At 43.0% G+C, this 18602-nt stretch overlaps 1 protein-coding gene across 1 annotated transcript; it reads right to left on the minus strand.

Annotated features, from left to right (window-relative positions):
• Positions 1 to 5: 5 nt before the first annotated feature.
• fbxl2 (F-box and leucine-rich repeat protein 2) lies at positions 6 to 18600 on the minus strand. Its single transcript, XM_018697541.2, is given in 16 exon segments — positions 6 to 2166; positions 2168 to 2197; positions 3055 to 3267; positions 3395 to 3451; positions 3825 to 3839; positions 3841 to 3870; positions 4001 to 4061; positions 4524 to 4654; positions 4791 to 4865; positions 5808 to 5934; positions 6238 to 6402; positions 6936 to 7030; positions 7372 to 7446; positions 8313 to 8367; positions 11594 to 11655; positions 16222 to 18600. Coding segments are annotated over 16 exon segments (1299 nt in total). The 5' UTR covers positions 16252 to 18600; the 3' UTR covers positions 6 to 2088.
• Positions 18601 to 18602: the final 2 nt, after the last annotated feature.

An 18602-nucleotide genomic window follows, 5' to 3' on the forward strand; every position in this document is an offset into this window, starting at 1 on the left:
CAAAGCACATTTACTATTAGTCACTTTTATTTATTCATTTGTTTATTTTTTTTCATTTACTTCTTTATTTTCTTAAACATAAAACTGTTAAAACAGCTGTCAAAGAGAGGGCATTAGTATCACAGCCAGTCAAGTCAGCTATGTATCTGAGTCCTATCTTCATCTTCCTGTCTGCTTTCCTTTGTTTCAGTCCTATCCATAGTCCTGCCAATCTCCCCAGTCTTTGAAGCACTTGGCACTACACAGCACTTGCCAGTCTCTAGAGCAATATTGCGAGCTGCTCCTGTTTTGTTGTATTTTCAGGGCTTCCAGTGGTGGTTATTTCATGCCCCATACACGTGTTAGCCCACTCTGCATGGCAAAACAGATAATGCTGAGATCCTGTAGATCTGAGGGAGTGTCTGTATAGAGTAAAATAAACTGTTGGCTCTGAGGTTGGATGAGAGGGAATTTGTCACAGCCCAATTAAATACACAGATCTCACTGAACCTATGTCAAATACTGGATCTAAATAATTGCTCATGTGCTATTTGGGGCATTAAGCAGGTGAAGTATATTGAATATAGACTATTCTTTATATCCTACATCATCAATAAACTGCCAATTACACAAAACTATACTAAAATAACTTTCAAATACGTAATTCATGTGATTGTCAAAAGGTTGAGGTGCCTTTGCTCACATTCTATCATCTCAGATTTACGCAAATTCCCATTTCATTTTCAAACAAAGTTGCACCAGTATTAGCCCTGATTGAAATCCAAACACCCACAGCAATACATTTGAATAACAGACTGCACAGTCCACTTAAAAACAGTGGGTATACCATAGTTGTATCAGTGTTATTAAACTGACTCTGGGTAGTAGGGAGACTGGAAACCTACTGTTGTAAACAAGTTTGTCTCTGGTGCTAACCTTATCCAGGATGTAAACAAATGCTTAAGAGGTCAAGTAGGAGCTAGTGCCCAGGGCTACTGACAGGATTGGATCAGGGTCTATGAGCCAACATAACCACGCAGTACACAGGAGAGGCCACTCATCCCAGCGGCATACAGAGTCAACATAATGCTTTTAGACACTGAGGGTCTGAATCATAGGTCCAGTTTCTTCTTTTCCACCTCAAAAAGAATGACAAACATATCCCCCTCTCTGGATAGACAGGCATGGACAATTACAATAAGCACTGAAAAAAAGAAAATGAAACAATATTTTGTTGGCCTACCCAATTTTGAGTGAGTTGCCATAAGTGTAATTCTTTTTTTTTTCATTTGCAAAACATTCTCTGTACAAACAGAATCAAAATCTCATCAGAAGTTTCTCAGATGCACAAATATGTCACATGTCCCAGTCTGTACTTCCTGTTTCTTCCCAACTCTTCCACTAGAGAGTTGAGCTGGCTGTGCCAAAGCATCACTGTTTATAGCCAGAGGATCTGCATTTCCTACAACCCAGCACTCCTCTCCCTCCATGCTGCGTGTTTATTGGTCAAAGCAGAATGAATCACAGAATGGTCACATAGAGGTGTCATGTGATTGGTTGAGATGATACTCCACAGAGAGCGAACTGTTGTCCAAGATGACAGTATCGTCATTTTTCTTTTTTTCTTTTTTTTTTTTTTTAGTTTGAACATGATGCATTGTAGTTCCACTGTTCAGACCTCCCATCTCCAGCTGTCCAGATACTGTCCTCTACACCCGCAGGTGGAGAGTCAGGGGTGTGAGAAGCAGGATGGAGTGGAGAACCTGTTTTTGTCCTTACAGTGAGAGACAGAGAGAGAGAGAAAGAGAGAAAGAGAGAGAGTCCATCCATCCATTCATGCTCCTTCCCCCGGACTCCCGTCACACCAAAACCTGGGGCTGCTGCAAAGCTGATTGGTGAGCAAGAGGAGAGAGGAGGGGCAGGTTCAACTGATCAGGGACCAGTGGCAATCAGTCTATGTATTGATCAGTGATCAGGAGCAGTGAGTGGGTCCAGCCCCTCCTCTCCCCTACACCTACCCCAGTCCCCCCCCCCCAACGAACCCCATTTCAGCCCATATTAGAGCAGCAGGACCTGTAGACAGAGGTGGCCCCCCCTGGCCCTCCACTGTCAGAGGATGATGCAGCAGCGGCACAGACGCTGGCCACCTCCATGTACAGAGGGAGGGGGTGTCACTGGGGCAAAGTAAGGCGTGGACTTTGATCTCTGGAAGGTGGGCCTGTGTGCAGAAGATATGTGTTAATATAAGAGCATAAAAAGGAAAAACAAATACAGGAAAAGGCCCACATGTGTACATCTGTTCAGAATTTTCTTCTGCCTCCAGTTAATCATTCTATTTTTCCATAAAGGGATAGTTCAACTATGCTCATTCACTCTCACGCTAAAAGTTAAGATGAGAAGATTGATACCATTCTTATACAAGTTTGCTAAATATAGGGCTACAACCAGCAGCAAGTCAGTTTAGCTTAACATAAAGGCTGGAAACAGGAGGAGACAGCTAGCACTGACTCTATTTGATGGTAAAAACCTATGACTACCAGCAAATCTAAAGCTCAACAAGTAATATAGGCACTGGTAGGTGGACTTTGTTACCACTGGACAGAGCAAGCTAAGCTAACCAGCTGCTAACTGTAGCTACATATTTACAGACACAGAGATGCATCAATTGTCTCCTCCAACTCTCAACAACCGAGTGATTAAGCACATTTCAAGCTGACTGGTTAATATGTTATATCTTGATTCTTTAAACACAACACAACCTGTCCTTTTTATTATTTGATTTCTATACAGATCAAACAAATATTAGTGAGCTCTGCTGGATTTTGTTATCTTCAGACAGAACCCCCACTTCCAGTCTTTATGTTAAGCTAAGCTAACGGACAAACGAGCCTGCAGTCCCCATCTTTTCATCTAAATTTCAGCAAGAAAGCAAAAAGGTGTATTACCCACAATGTCAAACCATTACCTGTAACATAAGTATAAACTACATAATTTCCAGATAACTAAACACAGAGGAGATTTCCAGGGCTCCAGTCATCCAAAAACAGCCTTAGTTTCTCTGTGATTTCCACTGACCCGGATGCGTTTGATGCCAGCCCTGGTGACTTGCTGACAGTCGTAGAGCTCGATACGCTCCAGACGATGGCAGCTCTTCAGGTGCTCCAGGGTAACGTCAGTGATGAGGGGGCAGTTGTCCAGCTCCACCACAGTGAGGCGCTCTTGGCCACAGGTGCTGCTGCTCAGAGCTCTGATGCCATCATCTGTGATCAGCTCGCAGTGGGACAGGGACTGTCCCGGGACGCAGCAGACAGGGATGGAGACACACACAGACAGATGGATTAAAGCTCCATAAGTATGCGAGACAGGCTGAGGAAGAACCTGGCACAAAATCGCAACTGCAGGTGTAAATGTTTACCAGTGCTTGCAGACGAGGGCAGTGGATAGACAGCTGAACCAGGGTGTTATCTGTCACCTGAGGAGAGGACAGGCTTGATTAAAGTACTGTTCTCACATGTCTAGAGACAGCTGAGAGGCTCAGTTCTCAAACATTGGAGGCAAGTGTCCATGCCTGGTTCTGAATCCCACAAAAACTTTTTTCTCCTGTGTCACTTCTTCTCTGTCTCTGCTTTCTGTCAGAGGTGATTTAAACTCTGAGGTCAATGGACTGCTCACTCTCCCTCTTGGCAGGAAACATAACCTGCCGTGCACACAATCACATCTGTCTTTTTCATACAATCTAATCTCAACCCAAACAGATAAAAGCCAAAAATGATTCCAGATTCAACATAAATAAATACCATGAGCATGATGGTGGGAGTAAATAAGGAAACCACAAATTCTCTTACCAAAATACATTCTTCCTAAGTCCATTTTTTCAAGCTCATGACAATTCTGTGAAGATAAGCAGACGGTTTTAGCTTTTGTGAGAAAAACGTTTCATTCAACTCAGAGATAATCAAGGTGGAACGGACGGTTGACCAAACAAAATGAGCAAGAGCAAAGAGAGCAAAATGAAACTCACCCTGGCCAGCACAGTGAACCCAGCGTCTGTTACATGGGAGCATCGTGCAGCTTCAAGAATCCTGAAATCACACAGATACATGAAAGACTTGTGAAGACCGCCTGGAGAGGTGCGCAGGTGGAAACACTGTAGGATTATTGTGACTCATTGTGTATTTAATAATGTTTACAACAACAATAAATCATCAGCCAGACTAAGGAGAGGGTACACAGTGGGCTGTACTGGGTGGTCACAGACTCTTCCGTAAGTCAAAGAACTGATCCTGAGGTCCATAATGCAGAGCTTCTTACATCACAATTAACATAGATCCTGTTATTTTCTTGCAGCTAAATGTACCTGCAGAACAACAAATGCATACAGTGATTCTAGTAAATTTTTGGAGACCATAGCAGTCACACAGTCTGAGAAGGATATTCTGTGGATCCTGACGTAAGCTGTTGATCTCCTTGAGAAGGATGGTGGATCTTTGTGCATATATATATGTGTGTGTGTGTGTGTGTGTGTGTGTGTGTGTTTTTCTCACTTGAGTCGGGGACAGTTGAGTCCCAGTGCAGTGAGGGAGGCATCCGTGATGTTGCTGCAGCCAGACACGCAGAGGATCTGTAGCTTGTGGCATCCTCGGCACAGACTGACCAGCCCTTCATCTGTTATTTGCTGGAGGCGACAGAAGGCGACAACAAAAAAAAAAAAAAACAAATTAAGAAAACACAGAGGCATAAAGACACATCCCTCAGGCATTATTACCAGTCTCTCCCTCCTCTCCACCCCATAACCAAATGTTTTGTCTTACTGTGCAAGACTGCATATTGATGGTGGTGAGTTCTGGGCAGTGTTTCTGAAGGTGTTTCAATGCTCCATCTTCCAGCTGGAATAAAATAAAAAATACAAAATATTGCCAATCAAGACACAGATCAATGATATATGTATGTGACTGCATTGATATATAACCAACAATCAGTGGCTTGAATTTATCCCCAGTAAACAGAGATCCCTATTTTGCCAGTTAGTTGAACCAATAGTGGTATTCACGTGTTGATGATTTATGGGGGTTTCATGCCTTTTTTTTTTTCAAGACAAGACAAATAGACTAGCCTTTGGTGGGAAAACGACTGAGCACACAGCATGAAGAAAAATGTTCTACTGCTGGTTCTACAGAGGCAGCAGAAAAAGAAAATGCCAGCCCGACATAAACCACTGCATCAAAAGAAAAAAAAAACACAACTAATGACATTAAAATACAAGTAAAAAGCACAAATACCATGGGATGGAAAATTTACTGTTCCATGAAGCCATTTCTCTTCAGTGAGGCCTGCTGTGAGTGTTCAGTAGTGGACGAGTATGCATGACTGTATTTTTATTTCTGACTATCTGAGAATTTATAGATATTTCTGTGTTTCTACCATTTTGTTTTAAAATTGCCTCAGTGGATACATATTATGAGCTATTATAAACATCTGATACACCTTGTTTACAGTAAACTGTGGTCAACAGTGTCCTCAGCAGCAGGAACACCAACAAGATCTCAATGACTGCGAAGAAGAAAAAAACAGATACTGATACAGATACCTTCTACTTCTGGTGTTTTATAGTGAAACTTTAATTATGGTCTGTTACAATATTTATTTTCTCAAGTTTTAAAAATATTATGCTATTTGGGCTACATACAGAGAAAAGTGCAAAGTGTGTAGAGTGAGTTTTTGCTTTGTAAAATGTAATGAAGACAGACTCAGAATAGCTTTATTGTATGAGATGCCTCCAACTCGAGCACTTAACATTTCTTGCATGTGTGTGTAATACTGTACCCTACCTGTGTGCAGCCTCTGAGGAACAGTGCTCGTAAACCGATGCAGCCTCTAGCCAGAGCCTCAATGCCGTCCCGTGTGATCTGGTCACACCACGACAAGTTCAACATCTCCAGCATTCTGCAGCCATCACTGAACGCAGACACCCACACATTTCACAGCACACGTACAGACAAGGATACAAGACATGTGAACTGGTCTGACACGTACAATTTCAACACAGAACAGTGTGCGCATTGTTAAGAGTGTGTGTGTGTGTGTGTGTGTGTGTGTGTGTGTGTAAGAGTGAGATACAGAGAGTGTAAATATGAGGTTATGTGTGACCGTACAGTATGTTCTCAGGATGTAACAGGTGAGGGCTTTATCGGGAACTGACAACTGTTTCCATTTCATTTTGCTGATAGGGGTTTTGTTATGTCAGTGTGCGGGTACTACCTGAGAGCCTTGAGGGAGTGGTTGCTGATGGACACACAGGAGGTGAGATCTAGGTGCTTGAGTTTGGAGCAAAACTTGCTGAGGCTGAGGCAGGTGCTGTCTGTGATCTTGGTGCAGCCGTTCAGGTTTAACACTTCGATGTTTCTGCAGTTCTGTGCAAACGTCCTGGGAAACAGTCAAACAGTGAGGAGGGAGAAGGGGAATTACTCAAGAGAAGCTTCATTGAATAAATAAGAAGTCAGACGCTGGGAGTTGCTCAAGAGCCAATTAACAGAGTCATCTACAGGCCCTTGGGAGGTTGTTGTACAACTACTACATGTTTCTTTTCTTCTTTTTTTTTTTTACATGTCGCCTGCCTAAAGAACAAGTTGTATTTCTTTAAGTTGTAAGTCTAAGTAAGTTGCTTATAGAGGCGATGCAAATCTTCAAGTGAAGCCATGTGAATCAACAGACCAGGAGGTTTCATGTAAAACCAGAATTACATCACCACTTCTTTTGTTTTTTGGTGTGTGTACACAGTAAAGTAAGATTAAACAGAGTCACAAAAAAGAGTTTCTAGCATAGGGTCCCATGGGACTGAGCAGGGACTGAACTGGCTTAAACTTTAAACATAATCACACAGGGACTTTAAGTAAAAGCCAAATCAAAAAAAGCACTAATTATGTTGGTGTATGTCAAAAAGACAATGAGTATCTCACTTCATGGAGGCATCTCCCACGCTCAGGCAACCCCTGAGGCTCAGCTGCCTCAGGAAACCTCCACAACGCTTCGAAATGTTCTCCACCACCCGCCCCTGAGAGACACAGGGTCAGAGAGAGAGAGAGAGAGAGAGAGAGAGAGAGAGAGAGAGAGAGAGAGAAGAGAGAGAGAGAAGAGAGAGAGAGAGAGAAATATGAGTTGGGCCACAGGACAGAGGATCAGCTGTGACGTCACATTCGGCACCAAAGCCTACTGACCCAGCACTAAGCCTTGGGCTGGATATTGCTACTCAACAAGCACACACATTCACACACACACACACACACACACACACACACACACGCAGCACATATAGGCAAGTGCACACACACACAAGCACTGTCCACTCTGCCCTCTCACTCCTCTCTTTCCCTCTCTCATGAGCACACGCCTCACCTCTATGTCGGTCTGGAAGTTGAACAAGTCGATCTTCTGCCAGTTGCTGCCATCCAGGGCCAGGACATTCCAGGCCTGAGAGGGTGGCAGACAGGTTGTGGACAGAGACAGACAAGTGGGTCAGACAGAGGTGGGGGAAGGTGACTGTTATCATAATATGTGGGAGAACCTCTAATATTCTGCACTACACTCTGTAGGTTTGTGTTCACTATGAAGACTTTTTTGTTTCTTTCTTCACAGAGCATGTGTAGCAGCTGGTGTTTTCACATCTTATACTTTGTCCACCTAGAATGTCCGAACTGTCATGCTTTGCTGCTTTTCTCTGGTTTATATCACTATAAACTGGAAATAACCTGATCAGAAGCATTTTGACTGGACAAAACAGGATGCCTGAGGACATCTCCTTGGGCTGTCTAAAACAATATGGGTATTTTTTCCTGATTAAAGTCAAAACCACTAATCAATTAATCAAGAAACGAAGATCAATCAGAACAATGGGTGAAAATGTAGGTACAAAGAACACCTGCATGAAGCTGAGCAGACATGAGATGAAGTACTCTAAAACATATAGAAAAAAAATCTAAATTATGCTTTGTGCCTTGTCACACAGACATATTATACGTTGGAGCTGTTGGAAGAGAAGCAGCCACCACAGCTCTGCATTCACAGTCCACAAGTGCCAAGCCATTGTTATTATTCACAGATAGCTCATTCATAAATGGCTTTCAGCTGCAGTGCACTATGGCAAAGCACTGGTCCACTTACACATAACCAGCAGATGGCACTATATTATAGACATTTCTAGAGAATTCAACAATGGTGAACTGGTTTTAATTCAACCGAACCATCGTTTAGAATTACACGGAACGCGTTGTTTTAAAACAATAAGTATGTTAGTCCACAGGGAGTGGCTTGGAGGTGTTGAGAGGGAAGCTACTTACCTTGGATACTTGGGCACATCTACAGAGTGTAACCACATCTAGATAGGAGAATATTCTAGAAAGAGAGACAAAAAAAAAACACAGGATGAGGAGTTTGTCTCGGTTCTCAGATAAAGACTTTCCTGTTAAACTTTTTACTTGGTTATCTTTCCTTTTGTGTTAGTGAACATATGTTTTTAAGTGTGTAGGAAAAAGAACAATCCCCTGTGTGTGGTTGGCAGCAGGAAAGCCCCACAGACAGGCAGTGTTTGAGCTGTGGGCCAGTCATCCACAAAGGGCTGCATGCAGCAGGCTACTGGGTCAGCTCAATCCATTAATCTGCCAATGAGTAATCTCTGGAACTCAGACAGGCAAGCCTGGGACAGATAGATGAACATATATACATATACAGGAGCGTGTACATATATATGAAATCAAACATGTGTTCCTCCTCTGAGCTCACACTGGTTAAATGGCCTGTTACTGTTCAGAGAAAAGCCTTAAAGGGACAATCTATACAATATTTCAGGCATTCAAAGAATTGTCATGGTGCCAAAGCTTTGAGTGCAGCTGGGGTCTGAATGTCCTTTTAACCCCAGGAAACAGGAGCTGACCATTGTTTCCTTCATAGTAGATACAGACAAAGGCTGTGTGTTTTGATGTGCGTTAGGCCGGGGCATGTTGGGACATGTCTGTATAATCTATACCGGAGTCTTGTGTCAGGAAGGACTTTGCATACAATCAACAAAGCGACGCAAAGACACCCTCACGCACATAGACACTTGCAGACACATGACACACAAGCACTCTCACACTCACACACGTCCAACACGTGGACACACGCAGTCCTTGAAATGATTGTGGGCCACCAGAGGAGCTGACCAATCAAGCAGGCGCTCATCGATCTCTGTTCTAATGACTGGTTAATGGCTGTGACGCTGATCATTGATTGACTGTCTGTTTTAATCAAACACAGCCTGACTTTCCATTATGTGTGAGAGAGGCTTTTTACCAACCACAGAAGAATTCTGTTAATCATACTCACAGGGAAGCAATCAATCAATCTGATCTGGTGAGTCCCGCTCCGAGTCCTGTTAAACTACAGAATTTGACTTAATAAAAGGATAACAGTTGAGTTCAGCTCTGAGTTTTTAGATGAAGAGAGGTTGCTGAATATAGACAGACTTTAAGAATGAGAGAGAAAAGACAACAGACGGGGGGGGGGGAGGTGACATAATAGAGCCAATTTCAGAGGCACAAAATTGTGAATATCATATTTTTCTCACTTTACTACACACGAGGAAGCCCTAACGCTGCCTCTGAACACAGACAGAACAGAAAATAATTTAATAGCCTTTGATTGCGCTGTCAAATCCTGCCTGGGTATGCCCCTTTTTTCTGACATGGTACATAATAGGATTTTAATGGAGCATAGTCCCATTTGTTGACAAAACGTACACCTGGCCCTTCAAGCATGGCTAGATAAGAGAGAGTCGAGCCCTCACTGTGAGTCTGGGACTAGTTGCCATAGTAACTCCAGTCAGACATGAATTTAGGTGGTGGTGGTGATGGTGGTGGTGGTGGTGGTGGGGAGGGTGCTGAGTCAGTGCTTCTGGGTAAGAGGACCCTGAACCACTCTGAACTCTCTCCGAGGCTTGTCTGTCAGACAAGGTTCCTCTATATCTCGGCACAGTTTTCACAGTTTATATCCATGCTGCACTGGCCTAGATAACAGCTGTTTACAACGCACCAGCTGAACGGCAGGCACTCAGGTACTCAGACTCACTCACAGTGATACATTAAACATAAACAGTAATGCTAATGAGAACACTAATTATTCAAATGAACAGATTAATTAGCTGGTATCCCTGCGGCAACATGCCCACCAACACATACCACACGGGTACTCTTCTCTAGTGGTTACAAACTTTTTGTGAATGATGGCCCCCATAAAATAAATAAATCAGATGTATGTCTGAAACTCCTCATCACAGGTCACTGTACTGTATGTCTTTGAGTTGTGAACAAAGGGTGGGTTTCTCCTCTCCATCATTTCATTTAGAGCTGCAACATTTAGTTAATTATTTGATAAGAAGATCAACAGAAAATCAACTATTTTTATAATCAAATAATGATTTAAGTCATGTTTCAGGGAAAAGCATGTAAACATTCACTGGTTTCTCTAATGGGAAGCTTTGATGCTTTTCTTTGTGTCATGCATAAGCAATGTGAATACTTTATCCTGCTCAAAGGGAATTTATCTTCCTGACGAACATATAATTCCAAAAGTGGAATAAATTAAAGGTACAACATGTGTGACTTTTGAGGCATTGTATTTAAAGGACTATGCACAGATGTATACCTGCATTTTAGAAATGCTACTTGGACAAAACAATGTCCCTCACTGTGTGCGACGGTGACAGGGCATAACAAAATTATTTTTTTAAAAAAAGAAGTTCCAGTCAACCCACTTTCCATGGTTTACAAACAAGATTTACTGCCATTACAATGAGGCTTCCTCACAGCTGACGTTGTGTAAGTGACCCATGTGACAGTAGGTCATGTGTTGGAGCTAGCCAGTGCATGCATGTACATGTTTTTTTTTCTGACCACCAGTGAAAGTGTGCTGGTGGTAATGGGTGTACTGGTGTAGTCTCCGTGGAGACACAGCTGGAGCAGCAGAAGAGCACAGCACTGCGGAATTCCCCACCAGCTAAGACAAGCTATTTATAGCACGCATACACAGACATACAGTTTGCATAGGCCCAGGAGTGTTTCACACATGCACACGTAGACAGACAGACAGACCCCCCACCCCACCCCCCCACACACACACGCTGTGCTCAAGTGCAAAAATAACCAATCCACATCATCATGTGTCCGCAGAGGAACATGCAGGTGCATCCCTTTCTGATATACATGCACACTCACACACACACAAATCGAATATGAATCAATCTGGTGGATGAACACGGGTGAGTGGACGGCTGATGTCAGATTTATGGGTCACGCTCAGCTGCTGCTGTGAGACAAAATATTGGTCTGTAGGTCACACAGTTAACAGAACCTCATTTCAGACTAGTGACCAACATACATCATAGAACAGACACCTACAGTACACAACACACCCACACACAACTAGTGACAAAACAAACATAAGCACACACACTCCCACACACAGTTCAAGGCTGCTTCAGCTAATGAGTAACCCTGACCTAAGCCCTTGTCCCAGGGTATGTTGTGTTGTGTCTTGTGTGTGTGTTTGTGTGTGTTGGGGAGAGGTTCTGTATTATTAATCTTACCTAAGAAGAAGCTCTTTGGGGAGCTTCTTGTTAATGGGGGCTTCATCGCTGTTTGAGAACACCTGCCGAGACACAAGATAAACAGTAACATTGAGTGAGTGTGTGTGTATGAGGTGGTCAAGAGCAATCAGACAGAAACAAGACACAAGCCGTTACAATGGCAACACAGGTCAAAACAGAAATTGGAGAGCATCGTTATCATCTCTACAAGACGATTACGGCAAATAGATCAAAACCAGTCTCAGGGACAATTTTTTAGTTCACAAACTCCAGAATGTGTGTAATGAAAACAGGCTCTTATGCAATGTCTACAGTTACTTATGATAAACATGCTATTACCTCCTTAAGCTATGCTCCTAAACAAGCCAGAGCTACATTTGGCTTTCCACGTCCCCTCCTTACAAGCTTATAATTCTGTTAGCCTGGTCAGCTTGTTGGCATGCTTATCTCAATTAGTCTACTCGCTGGATGTCTGGCCATCTGCTGAGTGGGACACACACACACACACACACACACACACACACACACACACACACACACACACACACACACATACGCACATTTGCAGGTGATTCAAGTCAGACCTCTCTATGTGAAGAACAGAGGCAGAACATTCTAGATCAGGTGGGTTGTATTCAGCCATGAATTTAAATTACGGCAAACACCCACATTCGTCGTGCCTCTGCAGACACGCATCCTGCCAGTGATACACCAGTGTATCCTCAAAGATTCAGAGACTGTGTCTAATGAGGGGGGACTCCCCACTGTTTCACACGCAAACACAAACAGTGAGATGTGGGAAGACACAAAAGGGGAGAACGAGGAAAAGGCACAGGAGGAGCAAAGGTTGATTTTTTTTTTTTTTTTTTGTTTCTTTTTTGAGAACGTCTTGGCTGCAGCTAGCTCCGTGGCAAACGCGAGCTCCTCGAAAGAGAAAGCAATAAAGGAAGATGGAAGAAAGAGGGAGGAAGTGGGGAGGCAGAGGGAAGTAAGAGACAGAGGCAAACAAAGGAACGGTGCTGCAGTCGGGGACGACTGGAAAAATATGTGCAAAAGTCATTATTTAAATCAGAGTGAAAGAGGGGAGATGAGGGCAGGAGGAAAATAAAGGCCAGTTAAGGGGAAGTGAGGTCAAAAAGATAAAAGAGAAACAGTTGGTCCAGTTAAGGTCCAGCAACAGATTAACTGAACTGGTTTGAATTTTAACATCTATGCTAAGTTAACACCACAGCAGACAAAATGTTCTGAACCTATTGATTAACTATATCCAATAATAGCTCCAGGTTATAGTTTAAACCTTGTCCATCACTGGTCCTCACATGCCCCTGTATCGAATAAAACAATATCACATTAGGGTTGGGGGCAGGTACATCTATGGGAAGCTTGATAGAGGATCAATAAAAGTTCGATTCAAATGCTTTGGAGTAAAGGCTTTATCATTACCATGTGACTCAGTATCAGCTATATTTAGAGCTGTGTCAACTGAGTAAATGGAAAGTAAATTGACCTTAATTGTACAATACTGTATGTACTGAATGTCAGGAAGAGAACTGTCAACGGACAAGGCCTGCAGTGCATTGACTCAGTGTCTCTCTAAAGCCAGAGGTGGCTTAGGATTTAGGACTAAATTTAGACTTAATTCCAAACCACCTCTGTAACACATCAGTCACCTTTGACCTTCCCTTCAACAGACACATGGTTATAAACAATCTAGACAGGCCAGTCAAACCTCATGGGTTTTTTTATACAAGACAGCACTGGTAAAGAACATGGAGTCATTTTATGATGTGGTTTAAACCTGCAAACATAAAATATAACTTTTACTCTGTAATGGCGTCTCATCTGGTACTGATCTGACAGTTAAAGCTCAGATACAGACATGTCAGATTACTGCTGATCAGAAGACAATGAATCAGCAACAATTTTGATATCTGAGTAATCATACAAGGCATTTATCAAAGGAAAACCACCAAACATTTGCCACTAACCGCTGTTTTACACCATTTAAGACTGAAACTTAGGATCATCTCCATTAATTGATTACCTAGTTTGGATTATATAATGATGAGACATGCCCAGCACAGTGTCTCAGGGCCTAAGTGATGTCCTCGGATGTCTTGTTTTGTCCAACCAACTGTCTGAAACCCAAATATAGTGAGTTCAATATGAAACAACACAAAAAACAAAGCAGCATTTCTGAAGCTGGAACCACAAACTAATTGAAACTAATCAATCATCAACATGGTGGCTCATTAAATCTCTGTCACTTAACCAAGCAACTAATTGACTAATCATCACAGATCTAAAGATCACTGTACATTGACTGTTTTAGGGGTTTAGACTGCTGGTCAGACAAAACAAGCAATTTGACAATGGTACCTTGAGCTAACAGAACTTATGATTCACTATTTCTCTGTATTATCAATAAACTAAACAATTAATCAACCAATCTAAAAACTTATCAACAGATTGATCGATATTGATTAAGACACATTTCCTGTAAAAGTCATGTCTTTGGAAAGAGAGTTGAAAAGTCGAACAACACAGAAGAAGTTAGCATAGAGCCTCTTCTCTCTGTGTTGTGTAACCCAAACTCCATGAGAGACGTTGCCTGATGCAATGGCATGAGCACAGTATTTGGTGTGTAATCTCAGCCGTCCATGTGGCATCATGACAGCGAGGGTCAAAGCCATCTCTGGTACGCGTGCTTCATTAAAATCATCACCTCAGCATTCTGGTGCCCTGGTTCCCTGTGCCAGCAGAGCAGCATTCCCAAGCAGGGAGTTCCTCGCTGCAGTCATACTCCTATTCCTAGACAGTGTACAACAGGGTGGATATGCAAATCTGGTTTTTGAACTTGCATGGCTCAGGTCTAGAGTTTCTTTGCCACAATAAACTAACTATGAAGAAATTAGATCTGGGTCATACGGTGTGTGTTCAGTTTCAGGCCTGCAATGACAAGGGGGCTCGCACCAGGTGTTTATTATAAAGCATCATCTCAGGTGTTGGGCTCCCAAGTCCTACTCTACTACCTCCTCACTCTTCAGTCTCTCTCCCTCCCTCCCTCTCTCTCTCTCTCTCTTACACACCGGCCTGTTTCCCACTGTACGCTGGTTTTCATCTAAGAAGCTTACAGCTCTGTTGAGAAATCCACTGATATGGCAACACACATCAGCACCACTGCCGCCTTCTGTTCTCACTCACTCACATGCAGACACACATGTTCATACACAAGCAGCCGAACACCTGATGGGGAAAGTCAAGTACCATCAAGTCAAAAAGAATCCGAACAATGCATGAATAATACTGGAGATAAACAATGCTAACAGCTTATGGGAGTTACAACCAGTTGGACGGGAGCTGATTTAAGGCTGGTACACAGTTACTAGGAGAATGTTGACACTGCAAAACGTGGCGATTATTATACCACAGGTATTAGGCATCAATCAAACTATGTGGCACGTCAAAACTATCTGTAAAACTGTTTGCAGCTGAGCAGGGCTGGGACGTGACGAAGTACAGTCACTCAAATACTGCACTTAGGTACAGTTTCGAGGTATTTATGCTTGTTTTGTACTATGTCTCTACATTTCAGAGGCAAATATTGACTGTATTTGACAGTTGTAGTTAATGGTTACATTGAGGATTAAAGTTCTGCATAAAAACAGATGATCATCCTAGAAAATATGACTAGGCATCAGTATGATGCTGACAAAATGTTCTTTACATTAACCAGCTTCAGTGTAAAATACTGCAGTAACATCAGTGATAACCTCCAGTAAATTAACAGTGACAGGGATCATTACTTTGGATACTTGGATGCTGATATATTTCTGTACTTGTACATGTAAATACAGGTAATATCTTGAGGGCTTCTTTCAACACTGCAGCTGAGCACTGAGCTCTAACACGCGTGTATGGGTGTGTGTTTACCACTTTTCCTGCAAAATGATCTGGAGGTATGATAAGCTTGTGGGAGGAAACATGATCATTTATAGCACTTGTTTAACATACTATGTTACAGCTGATTCTTGAGCACTAAACGTCTGTCTGTAGTGTGCCAGTGACTCTCCAAAGAGCAGCCACCCCAAACCTCCTGTGGCACCTGTCATTCACAGGCTTTACAGGAGGTGTCACAGGTTTTTTTTGCAGTGTGTTACCTGCCAAACCCAAGTGATGACTAATTGAATGCTGCTACCACTTGCTCGTATTTACAACATTGCTCTCCATCTGCAGCCCCTCTCTCTCTCTCTCCTCTCTCTCTCTCTCCTGAAAAGCCTGTAACCTCAGGCGACAGTGCCAGCCAGCCTCGGCCCTGATATATTGACAATCCTCAGCCACAGCCCTCCTGTCCCGCAGTCCTGAGCTCCATGTTGTCGCTGTCTACTGGTGCGGCAGGACAATAACAGGATTTCGGATTACCCTTGACCAACAAAACGCCTCGGCTCCCGACTGCATGTAAAATTAGGAGCAGAGCACGGTGGACCACACACACACACACACACACACACACACACACACACACACACACACACACACACACATACTTTGCTTATACAAGCCCACGACTCCCACGTCTACTAGAAACAAACAGTTTAACCGCTGGTGGTCCACTCCCTCTGTCATACCTCGAACCGGCCCTTGGTGATACCGTTCATGTCTGCGGCGGCACGTCCCTGCTACAAACCGCGCAGACACCAGCCGAGCTGTTTGACGAACGCCGTTATTGTTTTTGTCGCCGTTTTATTTTTGGTCGGTCGGAGTGTAGGAGCCGAGCTGGAGCTGGGTCCTCACACCCTCCCTCCCTCCTCCTCCTCCTCCTCCTCCTCGTCCTCCCCCCCCCCCCTCCAGCCGTCAGCGAGGCTCCTTTCTCCGGGTCAGCGAGGCGGCGGTGGTGGCGGTGCCAGTGGTGCTGAAGAGGGTGGTGTCGGTCCCGGGGCGGCCTGCGGTAACGTTCACGGTCGTCGTCTCGGAGACCAGCGGCTCCCCAGTCCGTCTCATCGCAGGGCTACCAAAATAACAATAATAACATGGACGGTCTGTCAAGTGACTTCACTTCCGCCTCTCCCTTCATCGCTCCAGCGCAAGTCAGCTGCCCCCCCCCCAACCTCCAAGATCTCACAAGTTTGTTGAAAAACACTCGGGAAACGCCGAATACACGTCCGCGGTCGCCTCACGCGGCATATTTTCCCGCATCGAACGCACGTACGACGACTGACACGAGCGTTTTCTTCAATGTTTTCTGTTTACTTGAAGGGGAAAGGGGAGGGGCTACGTGACGTCATTGCTGCGGGAAAAGCACGCGTGGTCGATTTGTTTTGATTGTGGGGGTCTTGCAGAGATTTGGGAGAATTACGACAAAGGGCGTGATTTGGTTTTTTGTTTTCTGTTTCTTTGTCTTTTTTTTTTTTTTTTTACCGCATTCACCGGGGCGGTCACGGGAACAGCAGCACCGAGACGTGACCTGACACACAACCGGTGGGTCTGATTAAGGGAAGGAAACACTCACATCTGTGAATGCCAGATCCTGGAGCCAAGATTTTCACTGCAGTAGAGATCTCCATCACTGTCACATTCGGGCTTCAACCTGCAGACACACACACCCAAAACAACTTGGACTGAGTCCTCTGTCACTCCTGCATTATGTAAACTGCTTAGATATCAACAGTAGTGGAAAAGTACTGTAAAACACACCGTAAAAATACAGTGTAAAACAAGTAAAATGTCAGCAAAATGTACTTAGAGTAACAAAAGTAACAGTACTCATTGTGTCAAACAGCTCTTTCACAGTGATATATAATGACTACTTAAATACTATATTATTGGATTATTATCACTGATTCATACATATAAATGACATTGTTTGTAGTTGCTTGAGGTATAGTAAATATTTACTTCTTTATCATAGAGCATTGGGCAGTTGAATCTGCAAAACCTCACTCTTAGAATGACTAAAAGACTTAAAACCTTATTTTACAGCACACTCATACATCTGTAGTCAGTCAGGTTTAGAAATCAACTACACATACGTGTTTGTGTCATGAAACAGGTTGAAGTGTTCCTACAACACTGGTACTTTTTATAATAAAATCTTTAAGGATTCTGTTCCACTGTGAAATGAAGACGAACCTTGTGCTTCAGAGACTGATCCTGTGTTTCATATGAAGAATATTGCACAAAAAGTGTAACTATAGCTGTCAAATAAATGTGGTGGGGTAAAATACAGGGGAATTTGAAAAATGAAGTACTTCAAATTAAATAGAGTAAATCTACTTAGTTACATTCCACCTCTGGCTATCAAAAGTGCAAGATAAGGCCAATACTTGATACCACAGACAACAACAGTCTGTATGAAATAGTATTATTATTCTGGGGGTGGACTGTGACTAAGTACATTTAGTCAAGTATTAAGTACAGTTCTGAGGTAACTGTGCTTGACTTGAGTACCTCCATTTTAAGCTCCTTTATACTTCCACTTCACTTTTTACTTCACTACATTTATCTTTCAGTTACAGCTACTCTGCAGGTTGATTTTTCATTTTAAAAGATATGAGTCTTATTTACTATCTGCCAGCGAGGATATTACAACCAATTTAACTTGTTTGGAATATTTTCTAAATTTAAATACAATTTTGAATACAGTACTTACACTTTTAGTGGAGTATCTTTACATTGTTGCATTGCTACTTTTACACAAGTAAAGAATTTCAAATACTTCGACTCATGATTGCAGGTTTGCAGACAGGGCTGCAGACAGACTAGAGTGTGTGTTATAGATCCAGGGTGAAATATCTTGACACATGTTCGTACAATCCACAACTAGAGGGCGCTCTATCCCACCACACTGACGTCTGTTTATCCTGAACTGTTAAAACAATTACAAAATCACCTCAGCACAGTGGTTACTTTGGCAACTGAAGGTTAACTGTGTGGAAATAGGACAGGACATGCAGTTTCATCATGCACTGCACTTTCTACCTCTACTCCACTGCATCTCTACTCTTTACTC

Source organism: Lates calcarifer, linkage group LG3 (genome assembly GCF_001640805.2).
Source record: "Lates calcarifer isolate ASB-BC8 linkage group LG3, TLL_Latcal_v3, whole genome shotgun sequence".
Classification (NCBI taxonomy): domain Eukaryota; kingdom Metazoa; phylum Chordata; class Actinopteri; family Centropomidae; genus Lates; species Lates calcarifer.